The 23,494-nt window shown below is 39.2% G+C and overlaps 1 protein-coding gene across 6 annotated transcripts in view; it reads left to right on the top strand.

Moving 5' to 3' along the window:
* DOCK1 (dedicator of cytokinesis 1) overlaps window positions 1-23,494 on the top strand; it is a 513,270-nt gene that overhangs the window by 60,764 nt on the left and 429,012 nt on the right. For 5 of the 6 annotated variants that reach the window (XM_058189019.1, XM_058189020.1, XM_058189022.1 and 2 more), the window contains 4 exons: window positions 10,944-10,984; window positions 11,952-12,007; window positions 15,654-15,750; window positions 20,912-21,060. In XM_058189019.1, the coding sequence (XP_058045002.1) occupies window positions 10,944-10,984; window positions 11,952-12,007; window positions 15,654-15,750; window positions 20,912-21,060 (343 nt within the window). Of the gene's footprint in view, window positions 1-8,484; window positions 10,047-10,943; window positions 10,985-11,951; window positions 12,008-15,653; window positions 15,751-20,911; window positions 21,061-23,494 lie in introns of those variants that run through there. The other variant, XM_058189025.1, reaches the window with a different exon arrangement.

Genomic DNA, 23,494 nt, shown 5'->3' with positions numbered 1-23,494 from the left:
CTTTCTCAGCTGTACTTCCAGTTAATTCTGATAACCATAATGTTAGTGTTTAGTAAGACTGATAGCACTAGGAACTTTTCTGTGAGGAAAAGGGGATTGTTATAGGATTAAGATAATATTCTGGCAATATCATAATGATTCCTTGGCATATGCTGAGATGTATAACATTAAACCACTATTTATTTAAATCCACATATGTATTCATCCTAATATCACCAATTACTGTGATTGTACTGAATATAGTACATCTTTATTAGCAAATATAGTTTGCTAATATGTACTGTATATGATTTATATTAGCAATTTTGACCCCGTTCCTTAATATTTCAACAAGTAAATATATTTTCAAGAGAAGGATAGCTTGTTCATTCTATTTTAATAGAAACCCTCTTGCTAAAGTACTCTAAAATAAATCAGTTGATGTGTTGATATTTAAGATAACCGTTAGATTACAGAACAAAAGTTCTCTCTTCCCTATTTGCCTTCCACCTGCAGTAGTACTGTAGCCAAGCTTAGTGAGTGGCAATAAAAGGAAGAAGAGTGTCTTGTTTCTGTTTTCAAGTACCCACTCAAACACAATTGCTATGAAGGTTCACAGTTTACTTAAATTCATGTCAAGCACCAGAGAAATCAGGAGATCCAGACAGTTCAAATGGGAATAAAGATTTATTGCAAGCTTAAGCTCTCTACAAGAATCTGAACTACTAACAGTTAAAGAAATTTGGTGATAAATAAGGAATTCAAGGTGAACTGGATTTAGACCTTTTGTGGGCACGAAGGGACTCATGACTAGTGATGCGTTGCACCTCTCCCTCAGGCTCAGCCTGATCATCTTCTACAAGTCAAGAGATAGCAAAAGCATGCAAACCAGAATATAATTTCTGACAGCAGCTTGCTTTAAAAATTGCTTTTAATAGGAATGCACAGGAGAATAGTCCAGATTAAGTCCAAGGTTCTGAGAGCTAAGTCATTGTTTGTCAGCCAATAGAAAGGTCAGAATTATATGAAGAGAATTTACAAAAATGTCAAACAAGAACTAAAGATCAGATTATTTTCAGAAATGGAACATATGTCAGACATGCTTCTTAAAACGGGCTGAGCAAACTGCTTCAGAGAGTTACTCCCTTGCTTGACAAATAGCCTTATGAAAAGTCTCTTCTCTCCTCTCTACTTGCTGGCTGGGTGACAGACTGGAAGGCAGTACATCATCCTCACCTGACTGCTCAAGTTGTCCGGATGGTGCCTGTAATAATCAGCCTTATGTGATTATTGGCTTGGTGTCTCCTGAGACTGACATTCCACCGGTTTAGCTTGAGTAGCTTCTTCAGATTCAGAATCTGAGTCCTGAGCCTGAGTCATGACAGAGAAAACTAAAGACAATATATTAAATGTGGAATTCCTATCAAGAAGCAACAAATTAAAAAGGAATAAAGGAAAGAGAAGGAATGAAAAGATAAAAATATTGGAAGGAAAAAGATAAAAGGATAAAATCAGAGATAGAGGGAGAAAATAGAAATGAAACAGCAAGCAAATTTCAAAAACTGTAGCAATAATTACAGAATGGGCCCCAAATACAGTAAACCCTCATTTTTTTGAACTCCCTGAGCCTTAGCCTGGCATATGTAACAGTTTGCAGTCAAAATTTCCTGCCAAATCCGTGCTGACTGGATATATTTTGTGTGAAAGATCTTCCAATTTGTCTGACATAGCACCGTGATTCTGAATGATTATTGTTTTGAGATTTTATTTTAATAGAAACCCTCTTGCTAAAGTACTCTAAAATAAATCAGTTGATGTGTTGATATTTAAGATAACCGTTAGATTACAGAACAAAAGTTCTCTCTTCCCTATTTGCCTTCCACCTGCAGTAGTACTGTAGCCAAGCTTAGTGAGTGGCAATAAAAGGAAGAAGAGTGTCTTGTTTCTGTTTTCAAGTACCCACTCAAACACAATTGCTATGAAGGTTCACAGTTTACTTAAATTCATGTCAAGCACCAGAGAAATCAGGAGATCCAGACAGTTCAAATGGGAATAAAGATTTATTGCAAGCTTAAGCTCTCTACAAGAATCTGAACTACTAACAGTTAAAGCAATTTGGTGATAAATAAGGAATTCAAGGTGAACTGGATTTAGACCTTTGTGGGCACGAAGGGACTCATGACTAGTGATGCGTTGCACCTCTCCCTCAGGCTCAGCCTGATCATCTTCTACAAGTCAAGAGATAGCAAAAGCATGCAAACCAGAATATAATTTCTGACAGCAGCTTGCTTTAAAAATTGCTTTTAATAGGAATGCACAGGAGAATAGTCCAGATTAAGTCCAAGGTTCTGAGAGCTAAGTCATTGTTTGTCAGCCAATAGAAAGGTCAGAATTATATGAAGAGAATTTACAAAAATGTCAAACAAGAACTAAAGATCAGATTATTTTCAGAAATGGAACATATGTCAGACATGCTTCTTAAAACGGGCTGAGCAAACTGCTTCAGAGAGTTACTCCCTTGCTTGACAAATAGCCTTATGAAAAGTCTCTTCTCTCCTCTCTACTTGCTGGCTGGGTGACAGACTGGAAGGCAGTACATCATCCTCACCTGACTGCTCAAGTTGTCCGGATGGTGCCTGTAATAATCAGCCTTATGTGATTATTGGCTTGGTGTCTCCTGAGACTGACATTCCACCGGTTTAGCTTGAGTAGCTTCTTCAGATTCAGAATCTGAGTCCTGAGCCTGAGTCATGACAGAGAAAACTAAAGACAATATATTAAATGTGGAATTCCTATCAAGAAGCAACAAATTAAAAAGGAATAAAGGAAAGAGAAGGGAATGAAAAGATAAAAATATTGGAAGGAAAAAGATAAAAGGATAAAATCAGAGATAGAGGGAGAAAATAGAAATGAAACAGCAAGCAAATTTCAAAAACTGTAGCAATAATTACAGAATGGGCCCCAAATACAGTAAACCCTCATTTTTTTGAACTCCCTGAGCCTTAGCCTGGCATATGTAACAGTTTGCAGTCAAAATTTCCTGCCAAATCCGTGCTGACTGGATATATTTTGTGTGAAAGATCTTCCAATTTGTCTGACATAGCACCGTGATTCTGAATGATTATTGTTTTTGAGATTTTATTTTAATTAAAAACTCATCCTAAACCAGAATGGGCTTGTTAGCAATAAAAACACATGATGCTGATCACTTGCAGATGTGTTGCAGATTGGGACATAGTAAATGAGACATTACCATTTTATTTCTAGAGTACGGCATGTTGTTTCCCCAAATGTGAAAAAAGTTTTAATACACTGAAATTATACTACAATATATAGTTATGAAGGCAATCTGAAAAATATCTCGGGTACGACTGTAGAATTAAAATTGGGAGAGGGAAAGAACTTATTCATGCAGAAAGATATGAGGAAAGTAGAAGTAGAATCTAGATTGGGTAACACATTTATTTTTGAGCAAAATATGTCAGTATACAACCTGTGTAGATTTTAAATAACTTGCTATAAACAAGGGTCCCGAGCCCCTGATCTGTGTCCCAGTGCCAAGCAGCACACATACAAAAGCACCCCACCTGCCCCCGCCAGTCTGCAGAGCTGGAGGTTGGAGACGACTGATATAAACAAACAGGAGAATGGAGAATTCTCCGTTATGGTGGAGACAGCAGTCAGAGTGGGTGGAGCTCCTCTGTTCAGATTGGATAACTGAGTCTGTTGAAGCTGAAAGTCCCGCCCCTTGCTGCTGGGAACCCCAGATTTTGACTCAGTTGTTCAGCCTGGACGGTTGCGTTGTGGATTTCTCCCTGCCTGACTTGCAGGATACATACTTGTGATCTCCCTGCCTGACTTGCAGGATACATACTTGTGAGTAACATTTTTCTTATTTTTTCTCCGCTGGCTGCAGAAGTGATTATTACTTCTGCTTCAATCCTGTTGAGCTGCAGGCGTTCCAGGATATTTTTGGTGGGGTTTTTAGCGCCCCCGAAGCCAGCAGGGATTGGATGAGTGGAGTTATTCACTCCCAGTATCGTTGGGGCAGCTTCTAGCACTGCCGAGGGCTTGCTGGGCGGTATAGAAATTGTTTGGATTAGTTTGCCGCCCGGCTTTAATTATGATCGCTGAGGAGTTTGGTTTCCGCTCCCACAGGGTAGCCTGCAATTTACCCAGCCCTCCGTCTCCTATTTCGCGCAATCTGATTTTTCCCGCCCAAAACAGTTTAAATGGATTGCTTATTGCAGCTGCGGAAGGAGACGCTTAGAGCTTAGTGCTCACTCCATCCCTCCCCTATCCAAACTCCGGTGGCCATTTTGAGCACATTTGGAGTGAGTCTTCAGAAGATTAGTCCTGAAGTTTACATTAGGCGGAGTTAGGGGCTAATTTGGGCGTGGAGCTTTGTGCTCTCATTATTTCAGCTGCAGTTCTCCTCCAGTTCGGACTTTAATAGTCAGTTTCTCCCTCTCTCTATTGGCGGCCGCCATTTTGAATTTAAAAAAAAAAAGAGGAGAAGTGATTCTTTGGCCTTATTGAGGTCTAGAAACTTAATATTTCATCATGCCTAAGGCCTTGGCAAAATCCAACAAACGCCAGGGGTCTCCATTGCCGGAGGAGCAAGGTCCATCAGGAGGGGTCTCTCCCAAGGCCCCTATTGCAAAGTGCAGCCGTGTTTCCAAGCAGAAAACCAAGGCCCCACCTACTTCAGGCCGCAGTAAGTCGTCTAAAGCATCTCTGAGGGATGAGCAGAGAATATGTAGTAGGGCAGTCTCTAATTTACCCTCTTCTTCAATGGCCAATCCAGAACCCAGTACTTCTGCTGGGTTCGAGAGGGTATTATTTCTACCTCTCCTGGTCAAGCTTCCTTACAATGTTGCCCAGTGGATATTCCTACAGACGCATTATGGGGGGGATCCCTTCCTCCAGTTTCTCATACAGTTGATGCACCAGTTATTGAGTCTCCTGAGGAGTTTTCTCAGATAGTTCCTTCTACTGCAACCCACGTTGTTGGTCAGGGGGCAGAGCCTCTTTTGCCTGTTTCGCCACATATTCAGGCAATCATTGAACAGACGATTCAAAGGACCCTTTTATCGGGCATGCAGATATCTGAGAGGGCTTCCTTGTCCCATTCAAGGCTATCAGTGAGGGAGGAGGATCCTGAAGAGGAGGAAATGCAGTCACAGCTGGGTACAGTCTCGCCTACCCACTCAGTAACTAGCCATCCCTCTCTTTTGGAGGGATTAGAAAGGGGAGATCCTGACCTGTCTGAAGATGAAGGGTTATTACCTGACCAGCCGGCATTTACTGGTCTTTTTCCTCCTAGTCTTTTTAAGTCCTTGCTTTTCAAGGCAAAGAATGTGGCTCAATTGAGTTCTTCCTCGGATCAACCTGTGGCATCATCCTCCAAGGGTGCATCTGACATTCTTTTTTCTGAACCTGACCAAGTTCGGATTCTATTCCAGCACCCCACTTTTCATGGACGTAATCAAACGCCAGTGGACAGCCCCTGGTTCTTCTACGGTTCCTTCCTCAGCAGACAAACGTTTCTTCAATGTGGACCCCAAATTAGCTTCAGCTCTACAGACACCCACTGTAGATGGTCCAGTTGCAGCTCTGGCATCTTCCTCATCCATTCCGGGCCAGCCTGAAGAGAACCTTCGTCCAGAGGATAGATGGGCGGAGCAAGTCCTGCAGAGAGCTCATCTAGGTGCAGCTTGGGCAATCCGGTCGGCTTCTTCAGCATCTTTCTTTAATAGGTCCACCTTGTTGTGGCTCAGACAATTACAGGATAAACTTCCAGCAGAGGATACTCGTATCCACCAGGACCTGAATAAGATAATTGCAGCTGTTCAATTTTCGAATGCCACTTTACATGCCATACGTTTTGTTTCCAAATCCATGGCTTCAGCTTTGACGGCTCGACGCTTACTCTGGCTTAGACATTGGCAGGCGGATGCCCGCCACAAATGGAGGCTGGCATCGGCTCCCTTCGCAGGGGAGCTACTTTTTGGTGCTGCGTTGGACCCTCTATTGGTCGAGACTAAAGACAAAAGAAAGATATTACCTTCAGTCTATCGCAGAGGGGAAGCCAGATTTACTCCCTTTCTCGTCAATCTTCCTTTCGAGGTTCTGAATGGGGGGCTGGTTCTTCCAAGTTCCAGGGGTCCTGGGCTCCTAGACAAAGAGGAGGTCATGATAGAGTTTCACGGGGTAGGCCCTTTCCTTCCAAGCGGCCCTTTCGTGGAGGAGGAAGTCGTCCATTCCGGCGTCATCGATAGGTGCATTGCTAGTCCTCCCATAGGGGGCAGGTTAGCCCATTTTGCGGATCAATGGGAGTTCACTACTTCTGATAATTGGGTTAAGAATACAATTCGATACGGTTTGTCTCTGGAATTTGTTTCCTTCCAAAGATTTTTCATTCGCTGTCCGGTATCTAGGAACAGGGATAAACGGTCCATATGGCGGCAGCAGTTAAGCATTTAATGGAGATTAGGGCTATTCAACCAGTTCCCGTAAGGCAAAGGGGACATGGGTTTTATTCTCTTTTGTTCCTAGTTCCCAAATCTTCGGGGGGCTGGAGGCCCATTTTAGACCTCAAGAGACTAAATCGTTTTATTGTTTATCATAAGTTTAAAATGCACTCTCTTCGTTCGATTCTAGATGGCGTTCGGAAGGGCGACTTCCTCACTTCCATAGACCTCACTGAAGCTTATCTTCATATCCCTATTTTCCCGGATCATAGGAAGTTTCTCCGGTTTTGTTATAAGGGGGTTCACTATCAATATAGGGCACTGCCCTTTGGGTTGTCTTCTGCCCCGAGGGTTTTCACCAAGATCTTGGCTGCTATGGCAGCTCATCTTAGGTCCATACCTATTCGACTTTATTGTTATTTGGATGATATTTTAATTTTATCATCGTCAGAGTCAATGGCCAGAAGGGATTTACAGATTGTAGTTCAGACTCTTTCTTTACATGGCTTCTCTATTAATATAGAGAAAAGTCATTTGACCCCCTCAACCTGTTTACTTCACTTAGGAGCAAATATTGATTCCATATTAGGTAGAGTCTCTTTATCTCAGGAGAGACAGAGTAGTTTAAGATCTTTAGCTGGTTCTTTAATAAAGGAAAGCAGAGTTTCCTTGCTGTCATTATCCCAACTCCTGGGAAAGATGATTTCAACCATTTCCATCATTCCATGGGCGAGATTTCATACTAGAGACCTCCAGTGGTTCCTGTTGCCATTCCAAAGAGCGGGCACAGGCAATTCCACTTTCAAAGTCCTACTGCCCAAGGAGGTTCGCAAGTCCTTCTTCTGGTGGTTATCATCAGCGATTTCCAAGGGATCTCCTTTGCACGAGCCTCATCGTTTGGTGGTAACTACGGATGCCAGTCTTTTCGGTTGGGGTGCACACCTCAAATCGCTGGTGGCTCAAGGGAGCTGGTCCATCACTGAACGCTATCAACCGGCTAGAGCTACGGGCTATTTATCTAGCTCTTTGTTTTTTCCAGAACCATCTATTAGGCAAGCATGTACTGGTGCTCACGGACAATATCACAGCCAAGGCTCATGTCAACCGACAAGGGGGCACCAGATCCAAGTCCTTGATGAAGGAAGCAAGGACCCTATTCCTGTGGGCAGAACGGAATCTTCTGTCCTTGACTGCAGAACACATCTCAGGGGTGTCCAATATTCAGGCAGACTGGCTCAGTCGTCAAGTCATCGACCAGGCGGAGTGGCGTCTGCATCCAGATCTGTTCAACGACCTCTCACGTCGATTTGGCACTCCAGTAGTGGACATGTTCGCAACACGGCAGAACACGCAGCTTCCTCGTTTCTTTGCCAGGTTTCCAGATCATCTAGCAGAGGGAGTCAATGCTCTTCGCAGTCCATGGCCAGAGGGGTTACTCTACGTGTTCCCGCCTCTCTCAATCATCCCGAGAGTGGTCCGTCGGATTCTGGAGGAACAGGCAGAGGTCATCTTAATCGCCCCTCACTGGCCTCAGAGGTCTTGGTTCGCAGATCTCAAGTCGCTGTCAGCAGAGTGTCGTTATCTCAAGGGGCTCTGGTTTATCCAGATCCTCTATGGCTCCAGTTGACCGCCTGGCGCTTGAGCGGGGCGCCATGAGAAGAGACAATATGTGTCGTGTCCCACTCCTCCGCTGACGGCTGGGTCCGGGAAATCCGAATCAGGCTTGCCTCTGCAGCTCTGCCCAAAGTCCTAGCAAAGTCCTCAGAGCAGGCAGGAGACCAGTAAGTGACTTCAGCAAGATAAGTTTGACTTTTGCCTGACTCAGAGACTGCCAGAAAGTAGCTCCTTTATATAGGCCATGGGGTGTGGCTCCATGACTCAGCACTCATTAAGGCCTGCCCCTCCCTTTCCTCTGTTGCCTCCGCCTCTCCAATCTTCTGATGCGAGGGTCACTCCAATCAGCTGTTCTTGGGAGTAAACCCTCCTCAGGCTCACCTGCTGTGGAGGAGGGGGAGGGGTCTAGCTGCTCCGTTTGCCTGGGCATGGAGTCAGGGCTGGGGCAGGGAGATGCTCCTTCTTCTGCAGTTTGTGGGGGCATGGAGCCAGGACTTGGGCCGGAAGGCATACATTCCTCAGTGTTGGGGAGCAGGTAAGAAGGCCCCGGCTGCTCTGAGGGCGGGCAAGACACAACAATATGTCTGCCAGGCTTATCCGGACTATGTTAGCGTCCCGGAGGCCTTCCACTGAGCGCATTTACTCAGCCTCTTGGCGGGCTTTTTGTTCCGGGTGTCAAAGGGCGGGGGTTTCTCCACTCCGGGTTTCCATTTTGCATATATTGGAATTTTTGCAGGAAGGGTTAGACAAGGGGTTAGCTCCCAACACACTTCGTAGACAGGTAGCAGCTATTTCCACGGTTTTATCCTGTGATCCACTGACTTCCTTGTCTCAACATCCTTCTATCAGGAGGTTTTTCAAAGGGGCCAAAAATTTATGTCCTCCCGTGGTCCACAGATATCCCACTTGGGATCTTTCGCTGGTCCTAAATTCCCTAACAGGGCCTCCTTATGAGCCATTGAGGTCTACCTCTCTGAGGCTATTAACTTGTAAGGTTGCCTTTTTGGTGGCTATCACCTCTGCCAGAAGGATTTCAGAATTAGCTGCCCTCTCTGTCCGCAGTGATCTTTGTGTTTTCCATCCGGATCGAGTAGTGCTCCGTTTGGATCCTTCATTCATTCCTAAAGTAAATTCAGTTTTCCATCGCATGCAGGAACTTAATTTGCCTAATTTTTGCCCTCACCCAGTCCACGGGTTAGAGCGCCGTTGGCATACTTTAGATGTTCGAAGAGCTTTGAGAATTTACATTAAGAGAACAGCAGAGTTAAGGAGAACAGAGTCCTTGTTTGTGTCTTTCCTTCCTGTTTCTTTAGGGCGTAAAGTGACATCGTCCACTATAGGCAGATGGATTAGGCATACGATAGCTAAGGCTTACGAGATGAGATCCCTGCCTAGGCCCCCGCGTTTAACAGCGCATTCCACTCGCAGTGCAGCTACCTCAGCGGCCTGGTCTACTCAGGCATCCTTGCCAGAGATATGCAGGGCAGCCACCTGGTCGTCGCCCTCTCCGTTTATTAGACACTACAGAGTGGACAAGTATGCTTCGGCTGAAGCTGCCTTTGGCCGTAGGGTGCTGCAGCAGGTACTTGTATCTGAGGTTGAATCTGTCCAGACCGATCCCTCCCGTAGTTAGGGACACTAGGCTTTGGTATGTCCCACTCTGACTGCTGTCTCCACCATAACGGAGAAGGGGCGTTGGTACTTACCTGAGACGCACCTTCTAGTTCAGTGGAGACAGCAGTCAGCCCCTCCCTATTTCGGTCTGGATCCTCTTTTGTTTGTTTGTTTTGGATAATAAAATTTGTTTCTCTATTTTCCACGACGCATTGAGTCTGGTTTTTCTCGCCTTCATCAAAATCTGGGGTTCCCAGCAGCAAGGGGCGGGACTTTCAGCTTCAACAGACTCAGTTATCCAATCTGAACAGAGGAGCTCCACCCACTCTGACTGCTGTCTCCACTGAACTAGAAGATGCGTCTCAGGTAAGTACCAACGCCCATCTCAATTATTTTAGGCTTTGCTTTAATGGAAATGGAACTGTCTACCTAATGAGAAATGAATATAGATGTTGATGCTCAAGGTATGGAAGTTTTCTGAAGCAGTGTAAAAACAAACCATATAAAAATTTGAATGGATATTGATCACAGTGATCCAGTACTTTTTTCTGATTGAGAATGCATTTATGTAAAAAAAATGTAGGACAATCATCCTAATTTGGATTTCTTCTTGTTGGAATTAAAAGGACGTGTAGCCTTCACTATATGAATCTAGATTGGGGAAAATTGCTGTGGAACTTGCAGTCTAAGATACAGTGAGAATGTTATTTCTTCAAGGGATATAAGGCTTAATGCAGGGGTATCTAATCTTTTGGCTTGCCTAATCATATAATAATGTTAAAAAATTATGATCTTGTGAGGCTGATTACTAGCTGCCCAGGACTGTGTATGGCCCATGGGCTGTGGGTTGGACTTGCTTGGCTTAATGTTCTTACCTGAATTTATGAGGAACCTTGAAATTATATGGTGTTTTAAGTTTTAACGACATGTCACATGATATATTAATATATACTGCCATCATTAGTTTTCTACTAGGTTGTAGGCAAATGCTAGTGGGATTATTGTCCTTGGAAAGGTGAAGTTTAATCTTTTTATGTTTATATTGAATAAAATTATGTTGAATAATTTAATTTATAATAAAGGAATTTTCTCATATACTTGTCAATCTATACTTTTTCGGTAAGAAACCAGAAACCAGAAAATTAATAACTATTAATAAAATGCTCTTATATTACAAAGATACATCACAATTATGAATGATAATATATATGGGCATTTTTATTTTCCAATTAGTTATAAAACTTAAGACATTTTATTTTTTAGGTTGGTACAGAGGTTATACTTTGAGGAAAAAATCAAAAAAAGTAAGTATTTTGTTTCTGTATTAATGACATCACTTTTAAAAAAAGCATAGGCATTTATAGTAACCTCCAAAGTGTTTTATTGTAGTCTGAAACTTTTTAGATTAAAGCAGAAATGTTGATGAAATAAAACTTTTAATTGGCTAATGCTATTTTAACATTACTTTTTTTTCAAACAAATAAATAACATGAATTTGTTGTCTTTACTTCTTGAAAAGTAGTAGATTAGATTCATTATATTTTACATCTCTCTTCAAAAACAAGTAAGACTGATTTAGCCTTTATTTGCACCTATGTTTTGCTTTAAAAATAATTTGAAGTTCTGGGTTTCAGTGTAAATGTTTAATTGAAATTGCTTCCTTCTTAAATTAGATAATTATTAAAATATATTAGAAGATAACTTACAGTTTTTAAGTATAAGGAGGGAGAGTTTATGGAATGAAGGCTTGTCAATGTGATAAAAGCTTTTATTCTGTGTTGCACTACATCAATTCAACAGTAGGTAACTTAAAGTGGAAATAAAAATTCCAAACTCTTTCCCTACATACATAGCAAAAGGAAAGTTGATGGATACAAGGTTTGTTTGGGCTCGCTGTTTAGGACTACCGCAAATTTTTTGGAGCTAAACTATTACTAGCTTCTAAAACTGGCTACTATCAATGAAACATTCTTTACAATTATGTCCAAAGACTCAGTAAGATTGTTGTTGTTTTTTTTAAAGAAATTGAACACTTTTCACAGATCATCCAAAAATTAGGAAGATAGTCTAATGGATTAACATAGACCAACATTTGGAATGGTCTTATTTTAGATTCTCCTGATATTTCAGACTATATTTCTTATTATTTGGACCATTTGTTCCGGTGGTGTTTATGTTCTAAAATGGATCACTAGAAAAAGATTATAATTAAAAACTCTACTAGGCATGTTGTAATTAACTAGTAATACATTTATTTTTCTTATTTAAAAGGGCATATTTCCTTCTTCCTATATACAACTTAAAGAAGCAATAGTTGAAGGAAAAGGGTAAGTTTTGGGGCTTAAAAATATTGTATGATTTTGAATGTAAATATTAGTGTGCAGAAAAAATGAAGTCTAAAATTTATTTTCTAATTATGAATATTGTGGTAACCCAAATGATAAGAGAAATAATGAGAGACATCAAAAGCTTGATTTGCATTTCCCCCTATGTTTTGTTATAAAATATTAAGATACTTTAGTTAAGTAAACCATCAGTGTTAAAGTTTAATTTCCCTAGTTGATATTCCCTGAAAACCTATGTACAACACAAGCCAATGTTTATGAGATTGGTCTTTATTAATCTTCTATTAATCTTGTCATCGTTCCTATCACCCATCTCCTCCCACTTATGACTGTATGACTGCAACCTTTTTGCTGGTATCCTTAAGATTTATATTGACTGTTCCCTATTATTATCATTAAGTGTAGTACCTTATGATTCTTGATGAATGTATCTTTTCTTCTATGTACACTGAGAGCGTATGCACCAAGACAAATTCCTTGTGTGTCCAATCACACTTGGCCGATAAAGAATTCTATTCTATTCTATTCTATTCTATTCTATTCTATTCTATTCTATTCTATTCTATTCTATTCTATTCTATTCTATTCTTTAGTTTATCTATTTACATGGGCAGTATTGGGATAGACTTATTTGATAGTAATGGATCTCCTGATTGGTAATTTTTGGAGAATCTTAATCTTATTTAATATTTCTAGCTATAAGCATGGAGTTTCCACAGGGAAGAATTCAGGACGTAATAGACCAAGGTTCAAATAAATAGAATGGCTGTTCCCAGTTAAGGATCGCTTGCTAGTCATGACCCTAAAATTTAATCCCAGCAGGTGCAAACAGCCACCAGTGGGAACACCCTTGGCTCACAGAGCAGAGCTGCACAGACCTGTCCTCTTTTTCACTCAGCACTACCTGCTGTTGAATTGGGAGAAGGCCTTAGATCAAACCCTTCATCTTCTACTGGTTCCAGTTGCTCCACAGGCTCTGCAGCCAAATCACTCCAAGTGCTCTCTGAGGCAGGCTGTGTCAGGTTCCAAACTGATCAAAAATTGAAGGACACAAACAAACCAGGTTTACTGCTGCCTCTTTATTCTTGGTACTCACTGACACTCCTAGAAGGAATTATTGTTAGGGCTGCCTGCCCGGGATTCCCATCACCTTTTATACAATACACAGCGAACCCAGCCTTCATTATCCAATCCCCAACACCTACCCTGCCCTTGTGACCCAGAAGCATGGTTAATGTGTTCTACTCTAACTGTAAGTATGACAGTCAGTCCTTTAAAAGGGAAATTCTACTCCAGTAACTCTAATTATTAAAGTCAGTCTCTTAAAGGGAAAGTCTACTCTAGTCATTATAATTATTAAAGCCTTCTCTTAAGGGGGAAGTGTTTATGTGGGTTTCTTTGGAACACGCTGCTCAATCCTGGCTATGAGCTTAACAGCCGGCTCTGGGATTGAAAGAGGACAGCAGTGAGAGTCGTGATGAAGTGTTGTCGCTCTCTTCCTGATTGAATGACTCCTTGCCCTCCGTCTCAAGTCCTCAGTAGCTGGCAAGGTAGCATGCAGGGCCCTTGTCCTCTGCGGCTGTAGCGATGGCCATTCCCCCCCCGAATGGCAGCTCCGGGCCGTTGGGCACGCCAGAGCTGACAGTTTGCTGTTCTACAGGATATACCATTTCAGAGTCTGGCCATGTCAAAGCCAGACATCAAATATCTACCCTCAAATAGCAACGATCACTTACAGAACCGTGTCTTTCCCATGTTAGTCTTCTGTAACAAAGCATTATTTTTCATGTTCAGATGGTATTTTTTAAATTAAATTGATAACAAAATTCATTTATAGAAAAAGTTAGGAAGATGATTTGATAAAAGAGTTAGTCTGATTTATTTTGATAGTCTTTATATATTCAAATTATAAAAATGCAAATTATTTGATTACTGTATAATGGTGCCTTTCTTGACTGATTGCAAAACTTCTTCAATTAATGTTATATTTCTCATATATGTGTAATATAGTAATTATATACAGCTCCAGTGATGCATTATTTGAGTGAAAATTTGCAGAGGTAAAGTGATAGAATCTTGCAAAATAAGTTCCTTTATCTTTAAAACTACAAAAGATTTTGTTCAGCATTTGGGACTGAGCCAAGTCCTATACAGCGCTAAAGATGTTTAGAAGGAATATGCAGAATGTTCTAAGCTCAAACCATTTCGAGATTGAAATGCCTGTGGAGTAGGTATTAAGTTCAAAATGTTGGTATTCAAAGAATTTTCTTCTTACCTTGAAATAAAACCCACTGCTTTGAGTTTGGGATTAAACCATTTTTAACTCAACTTTCACATTCTGTTTTGTTCTTTGTTTCTTAAGTTGTGATTGACTTTGTTTTCCATTCCCCGCCCCCCTCTTTTGCTACAACAGAGATAAGTCCCTACTTGCTACTGCTGGATAAGACTAATTGAAAGGAGAAGGAAATAACAGCAATAGCAGCAATTATTTAAGCATTTGCTCAGAAGGAGATATGTTGATTTTGGGTTCCATTTGTTGATATGTCTGGGCCAGTTAATCAGTGTCTTGCTTGCAATTAGAGACAATATTGGATAAATGATCCTAAGCATGAAAACTGATAAAAAGTGACTTGTCTGATTTTCTTGTAGTTTTATAGATTGTAAGGTGTTAAATAGACAGACTGTGTTACTTTAATTTGTTAAATGCTGCCAAATTAAAAAGTATACATTGTACTTATGCATTAGGAAGAGAATGTTGTTGTTATTTGTAGGCTGTGAAAAAGTGAATCCACAAGATATCCTTCTTTATTGGAATTCAGTGGTGATTTGTATAAGAAAAGTAGAAAGAACGCACTTGGAATTATATTTTCATTATTTTTGCTAGTATTTTTTTAAAGTTGCCTTTTGTAAAAAAAAAAAAATAGCCACAACATGAGATAATTTTTCTGTAGGTTAAGTCATACAGAATCCTCAGTAGAATACCACCAAACTAATTGAATAGGAAGCAAAAAGTTTGTTTCAGTTCTCATTCAGTTTTCCCTACGGGACAGCAATATTGAGATTTTTATTCCATATAGAATTTAAAAAAAAACCATAGAAAACTTTATTCTTTGGGGATTTAGCTTACTGGAATGCTAATGTTTTAAAACAAAAAGCCCTATTTCATACAGTTTTAATATTTATATTATAATAATAACAAGGTGGCTGAATGGAGTCACTGAAGCAGTAGGCGTGAGCTTAAATGGACTCCAGAGGATGATAGAGGATAGGAAGGCCTCATGGAACGTTGTCCATGGGTCGGACACAACTTCGCAACTAACAACAACAAAAATAATACCAAATATTATCTCTTACTTAAGATTTTAAACATCAGAAACATATTTTTGCAAGCCATGTTTATGAATTGTTAAGTAAAAATAATCTAGAATACTATAAATGATAGTATTTTAAATACATTTAATATATTAAATGTATTTTAATATATTTGGCTGTAAACCACCCTGAGTCCTTCGGGAGATAGGGCGATATAAAAATTTGATTAAATAAATAAATAAAATAAATAAATATTGATAATTAATACATTGTCTTATGTTTTCTGCCCCCCCCCTTGATATTCCCACATTCTTAGACAACATGAAACTGTTATACCAAATGAACTACCACTTATTCAGGAGGTTACCTCTACACTACGGGAATGGTCCACAATATGGCGACAGCTTTATATTGTAAGTATTGTAGGTTTATTTAGAATGCTTCTTTGTAGGATAACCAAGGAGCATAATCTATAAACCAGCCAAGCTAAAGAAACCAATTAAGTATATGCCAGTGATTTGAAATAATTGCTGAAGAAAAGGAATATGCTTTGCATATTAACTTTCCCAAGTAGAAACTGTTTTATTCCCTATTAAAAAGACAATCCGTACTGCAGGCCTGTAAATCACAACTACTCAAAACTGACTACTGTCCTACAGTTGTATTAGGTGAAAAGATCTGAGGATTGTCTCTAGATAAGTTTAATTTGCTTTGAAGAATGGAACTACTGAACAGAGTAGAAGAAGCCACCATCTTCTGGGTCATCCTGGTCCATTATTTAACTGCTCTTACCATTAACAATTTTTTCATGATGTCCAATTGAAATCTACTTCCATGGAATTTAAATTCTTTGTTTCATCTTCTGGAACAACTCTGAAGAATTTAGCCTGGTCTTTTACGTGACATATTTACAAATACTTGAATATAGCTATTATGAGTCCCCATAGTCTTTTTTCCCCCCATGCTAAGCATATTCAAAGCTTTTAGTCATTCCTCTTTTTTTCCCCCTGCCAAACTTTATTATTTTGGTTGGTCTCTTCTGGACATGCCTGTATATATCAGTGTCCTTCCTAAAGTGAAGTGTTTGGAACAGGACACAATATTTTCAGGGCATTTTGATCAATACAGAATATAGAGAATTAGAGAGGGGATTATAGTAGATTAAAAAGAGCTGAAGTTAATTTGTGAATTTAATTTTGTAACTTGTGTTAATGTCAAAAATACCCAGAGGATAAAGCCATCCAGATATAGCTAAGGCAGTCTTCATTTCTGGATTTCCATATACATCACACCTTGTATGTGCAATTTTATTGCTGGATCTTGCATCCAAAGATTTTTTTACCAAACGTTCTTTTACCAAACCCTCTAAGATGGCGCCGACGAAGGCTGCCTCGGTGAAATGCTCTCTAATTGTTTCTTTATTTCTAATTGTTCTCTGTGACTCACTACGGATTTCCTACTCACGAGACCATCTGCTAAAAATTAAGGAACATTTCTTTAAGGAGCAGCTTTCTTTAATCTCACCCCCGCCTGTCTTTACAAACACGGAGGAGATTCTAACACAGGAGGAGGCAATTCCCACGGAGCCATGGATTACAAAAAAACCCAAACGACGGAAACGAAGGAGAAGAGGTAAACGATCTGGGATCTTAAACAGATTAAGAAGTCGCATTAAAACTCCTCTGCCTTCAATTTTCCTAACAAATATACGCTCACTTGCAAATAAGATGGATGAAATACTCCTCTTAAACAAATACTATTCTGATTTTCGCAATTCAGCAGTCCTATGCTTCTCTGAAACCTGGTTAAATGAATCAATTGAAAATAGCAGCCTGAACATTCCAGGATTTCAAATTGAACGATCAGACAGGATTCCAGAAACATCTGGTAAAAAGAAAGGAGGAGGCTTATGCCTATATATTAATTCAACCTGGTGTCAAGATTTTAACATAATTTACAAATTCTGTGACAACAATTTAGAGACTCTAATTATCAACTGCAAACCTTACTATTCGCCTCGTGAATTTTCCTCATTTCTTCTAATTGCTGTTTATGTCCCACCACAAGCCTGTGTAAACAAGGCATTACGAACTCTAGCTGACCAAATCATGGAGGCTGAAGCCAAACACCCTGATTCACTGGCCATTGTTTTGGGAGATCTAAACAAGGCAAACTTAAGGAAAGAACTACCAAAATACTTTCAGCATGTCAATTGTCCCACCAGAGGCAAGAATACTCTAGACCACTGCTACACAACACTAAAAGATGCCTATCGGTCTTTACCACGTGCAGCTGTAGGACACTCTGATCATTGCATGATTCACCTTGTACCTGCTTACAGGCAAAGACTTAAAGCCATAAAACCAATAATTAAATCAGTGAAAACCTGGACGGAGGAATCAGAATTAAAGCTACAGGCATGTTTTGACTGCACTGATTGGAATATTTTAAAGATACCTCTTCAGACCTGGATGAACTCACAGATACTGTAACATCATATGTCAGCTTCTGTGAAGACCTATGTGTACCTACAAGGAACTTGCGAATACACAGTAACAACAAACCTTGGTTTACACCTAAACTTAAGCAGCTACGACATTCCAAAGAGGAAGCCTACAGAAAAGGTGATAAAATGCTGTACAATCAGGCCAGAAATGCACTAACAAGGAGATAAGAGCAGCAAAAGAAGCTACCCTGAAAAGCTAAAGAATCAATTTTCAGCAAATGAACCAGCAAACATGTGGAAAACTCTTAAAAATATCACCGGCTATGGCAAACCTCCTTCCCAGGCTGAAGGTAATCAACAACTGGCAGATGACCTGAATGAGTTTTACTGCAGGTTTGAAAGGAAACTACAGCCACCTATCTCCACAACCCCATCTCAGACACACCAACAACAGCCAAGCCTCCTACAACTGACCCCATTTCATTGGGTTCACAACCCCTAGTGATCACAGAAAAGGAAGTGCAGGACCTATTTCACAGACAAAAGCCAGGAAAAGCTCCAGGCCCAGACAAGATAACTCCTTCTTGCTTAAAAGTCTGTGCTGACCAATTGGCCCCATCTTCACCCATATTTTCAATAAATCACTAGAGATGTGTTATGTTCCTTCTTGCTTCAAACGCTCTACCATCATCCCAGTGCCGAAGAAGCCCACCATCAAGGAACTGAATGACTACAGACCAGTTGCTCTAACATCTGTAGTCATGAAAACCTTTGAAAGGCTAGTGCTTTCCTACCTGAAAACCATCACGGATCCGCTGTTAGACCCCTTGCAATTTGCATACCGAGCAAATAGATCAACAGATGATGCTGTTAATATGGCTCTGCACTACATCCTACAACATCTTGAGTCTCCAAAGACCTATGCAAGGGTCCTTTTTGTAGACTTTAGTTCAGCATTCAATACCATCATTCCAGACATTCTCCTAACTAAGCTAAACCAGCTACAGGAACAGGCTTGTAAGTGGATCACAAGCTTCCTAACAAACAGGAAGCAGCAGGTGAAGCTAAGCAAGATCACATCAAATACCTGTACAATTAGCACAGGGGCCCCCCAAGGCTGTGTGCTCTCCCCACTTCTCTTCTCTCTGTATACCAATGACTGCATCTCCAATGATCCATCTGTTAAGCTACTGAAGTTCGCAGATGACACAACAGTGATTGGTCTCATTCGAGACAATGACGAATCCGCATACAGACGAGAGGTCGAACGATTAGCCTTGTGGTGCAACCAAAACAATCTGGAACTGAACACACTCAAAACCGTAGAAATGGTGGTAGACTTTAGGAAAAACCCTTCCATACTTCCACCTCTCACAATACTTGACAACACAGTATCAACAGTAGAAACCTTCAAATTTCTGGGTTCTATCATATCGCAAGATCTCAAATGGACAGCTAACATCAAAAACATCATCAAAAAAGGACAACAAAGAATGTTCTTTCTGCGCCAACTCAGTAAGCTCAAACTGCCCAAGGAGCTGCTGATCCAATTCTACAGAGGAATTATTGAGTCTGTCATTTGCACCTCTATAACTGTCTGGTTCGGTTCTGCAACCCAACAAGAAAAACACAGACTTCAGAGGATAATTAGAACTGCAGAAAAAATAATTGCTACCAACCTGCCTTCCATTGAGGACCTGTATACTGCACGAATCAAGAAGAGGGCCGTGAAAATATTTGCAGATCCCTCGCATCCTGGACATAAACTGTTTCAACTCCTACCCTCAAGACGACGCTATAGAGCACTGCACACCAGAACAACTAGACACAAGAACAGTTTTTTCCCGAAGGCCATCACTCTGCTAAACAAATAATTCCCTCAACACTGTCAGACTATTTACTGAATCTGCACTACTATTAATCGTTTCATAGTTCCCATCACCAATCTCTTTCCACTTATGACTGTATGACTATAACTTGTTGCTGGCAATCCTTATGATTTACATTGATATATTGATCATCAATTGTGTTGTAAATGTTGTACCTTGATGAACGTATCTTTTCTTTTATGTACACTGAGAGCATATGCACCAAGACAAATTCCTTGTGTGTCCAATCACACTTGGCCAATAAAAAATTCTATTCTATTCTATTCTATTTTCCCTTTCCAGTTGAGGTGAAGAGAATGAATCAGTTAACTTGCTTTCTTCTTTTCTTTCTGCTGCTTAGTTTTATGCTGTGATGTGTATCATCTATATATGACTTGGAAGGCATTCCACTATTAATAATTAATTATATAACCTAGATTTGCTTAGACTGACAGTCAACGAATATTAGGTCTTACATCAGACAGCCCAGCTAATTGTAATAGAATTCCAACTGTCAGTGAGCACTTGTTCTGTCTGATTCTATTGTGAGGGATGGATGTCCTCGGTAAGAACTGGTCCCTTTGGACCAAATAACATACCACGTCAGATAACTATATTTTATATGCTATTTAAATCCATACTGCTGATTTTCATTTTAATGCAGTTAATTCTTCACCTTCAAATTAGCTGGTCCAGCTGAGGATCTTTTGATCATGACTAAGATAATAATTTTGTCATTTCTTGTTTTATGAAAATTATTGCAAACCTCTATGTCAAATATCTTGCTAAGATGTCATCCCTTCCAGAAGAAAAACAAGTTAAAAGGTTATAAATATAAATGAGGAATGTAGATAAAAAAGTCACAGTTTTTTAAGCAGCCCACTTAAAATTTCTTCTCATGATAGAATGCAGTACTTGAACCTAAATCTATCTTCTGAAGATTTAATTCAAAATGTTCATTTATAGTTTTCTAGCAAATGAATAGTTTTAATTTTTATTGGACTACTGATTCTTGAATCACAGATGAGTTACTTGTGGTTGATTTCACGTGTAATATTTTCCCATCTGAAGAAATACCAATGGTTTGGGATAAGAAATGATGACCTATAGGGTCAAATAATAAATTTCACACTGAAGTTATAGAAACCTGCTTCCATACTTACCTTTCACTTCTGTTTTATATTGTTTATATATGTATATTTCTATGTAAAGAAAGGATTACAATCAATGAGAGAACTAACATGTATTCTTATCACACAGCAAGACAACAGAGAAATGTTTCGTAATGTAAGACATATGATATACGATCTTATTGAATGGCGATCACAAATACTGTCTGGAACACTTCCACAAGATGAGCTCAAAGAGCTAAAAAAGAAAGTCACAGCAAAGATTGATTATGGAAACAGGTTCGTGATGACTAGCTTGAAACATGCATATATTTCCTTATTTTTATTTTTTGCTTTGATGATCTTCAATACTTCTATTTATGTACCATATATCATATGTCCATTAAAAACATTTATACGGCAATATAAATATTATTTATAGACTCAAAGTATCCTCTTTCTTGATTGCTTAGAGAAAGTGTTTTAAGATATAATTTTCCAAATGTATTTTTGTTCCACGGAGAACTCAGCAAAAAAAAGTGTAAATAATTTTTATTTGTTACTTGTGTATCCAAAATTGCGGTCAGTTCAAAGCTACAGCTATGCAATGATTTTTGATCTAAGTAATATGTGTTAAGATAATACGCATATAACCAATTAATTAGTTCAGATCCCCAGCTTTAGTAATAAACTATAATTGGCATTTAGAGAAGATAACTTTAAATATATTTCATAAATGCTTGAAAATTAATAAAATCTATTAACTAACTGATCAATTTGCAAAAAAGATTTTAACCACTTTCAGGATGACCCATGTCAAGTTAAAAAATCATAATACAAATTCTACAATAAACTTAATCACCTGCGCTGGCAGTCATTTGTTCAAACATCTATAAATAATTGGCACATCTGGCTATGCTAAACAGTATGTCACAATCAGAAGAGAAAATTTCTGAACATGTAAGTGTATACATATATACAGAATGTATGCATGTACACACACACACACACACACACACACACACACACACACACACACACATATCGATGACCAGTATAATATATGCTATTCTTCTGGCTGCTTAGGAGAAAAGTAAATTGTTTCACATAGCCACATTTGGAAACTTGGAAATAGCAGTGGTTTTCAGAATGTGTTGGCCTGTGGAAGTTTCTAGTGAAATGATAATGGTCATTGAACATGTTTCCTTCAAAAGCAGCCTCTTTCCTTTCTTTACCCCTAGATTTTCCATAGTCGCACTCAAATAAATGAGATTTTGAGATACATTTAAGATGACAGTTTGAATTTATCCAAGGCAACATTAAGATTCAGCAGGCCTAGTCAATACCTTGCATAAACTACATTTTTACATGCTTTTAGAGGTCTTTGACTGTTTTCTGTGAGGCTTGGAAAAGTTTTTGTTGTGTGGGGGAAAAAATAATGGAGAAAGACCTACCTTAAGGCAAATAAATGGAAGGAGAATTTAAGTATTTTAAACATTTTGCAATGTGGTGGAAAGTACCAGAAGCTGCTTTGTTTGTGTTTGTTTATTTATTTATTTGGCTTTCCTGGAGATCAGTGGAAATAGTTGCCTTTCTGTTTTCCATCCCAGAAATGGTTATAAAAAGTTCTGCTAACACCATTATGTTGTAGAACATTTATAGTCAAGATTCAATCTTTTCTTTTTCATACAATTTACCAGAAGTTTCAGCATTATTTGTTGGCTATATTATTTAGCCATCTGGATACGGAACTAGCTATTCAACTTCCAGGTGCTAAACGTTAAAACATTACATGCATCTTTTTTTCATTATTGTTTTGATGGAATAATTAAATGATTGCTATGTATCCTTTAGAATTGAGACAATTGAGTTTGAATTTCTGTGCATATTACGTAGCATAAAATACTGCCATTCTTGTTTAGTGCAAATATGCATTAATGTTTTTCCATAATGAATCCAACATGAGAATTTCAGTTTGGCTATTTCTAGACATAAAAATTTATAATAAATGCTATGTGAAAAATACAGACCAGTCTTTCCCTCTCATTCTTTTTCAGAAATATTGTAAGACAGTTTTGTAAAATACAGGTAGTCTTCGACTTACAACAGTTCATTTAATGACTGTTCAAAGTTACAACGGCACTGAAATAAAATGACTTATGACCATTTTTCATACTTATGACCACTGCAGCATCCCCATGGTCAGGTGATCAAAATTCAGATGCTTGACAACTGATTCATATTTATGACAGTTGCAGTGTTTTGGGTTCGTGTGATCCCCTTTGTACCCTTCTGACAAGCAAAATCAATGGGGAACCTGATTCACTTAACAATCATGTCACTAACTTAACAATTGCAGTGATTTGCTTAACAACTGTGACAAAAAAGGTTGTAAAATGGGGCAAAATTCACTTAACAAATGTCTCACTTAGCAACAGAAATTTTGGGCTCATTTGTGGTCATATGTCAAGGAATTCCTGTGTTGTTTTTGGTAGTTTATGTATATTCTACCAAAAGACAGATAATAAATTTGCTCAGCCTTAGTTTCAAAATGTATTGTTTTGTTTTGTCTGATAAAAGAGTACTAAAAAGGACCGTTGATCACTCTTTCTTCTATTTCAAATTGAATATTACATTTTATAACCATTTGGATTGCAGGCAGAGGGACTTGATAGCAGAGTTTTTGAGCAGATTTTATGTTAACCATGATATTGTTTTGGTGTTTTCCGTTCCA

Source organism: Ahaetulla prasina, chromosome 6, assembly GCF_028640845.1.
Source record: "Ahaetulla prasina isolate Xishuangbanna chromosome 6, ASM2864084v1, whole genome shotgun sequence".
Lineage (NCBI taxonomy): Eukaryota > Metazoa > Chordata > Lepidosauria > Squamata > Colubridae > Ahaetulla > Ahaetulla prasina.
This window is presented reverse-complemented; position numbering and strand designations above follow the sequence as displayed.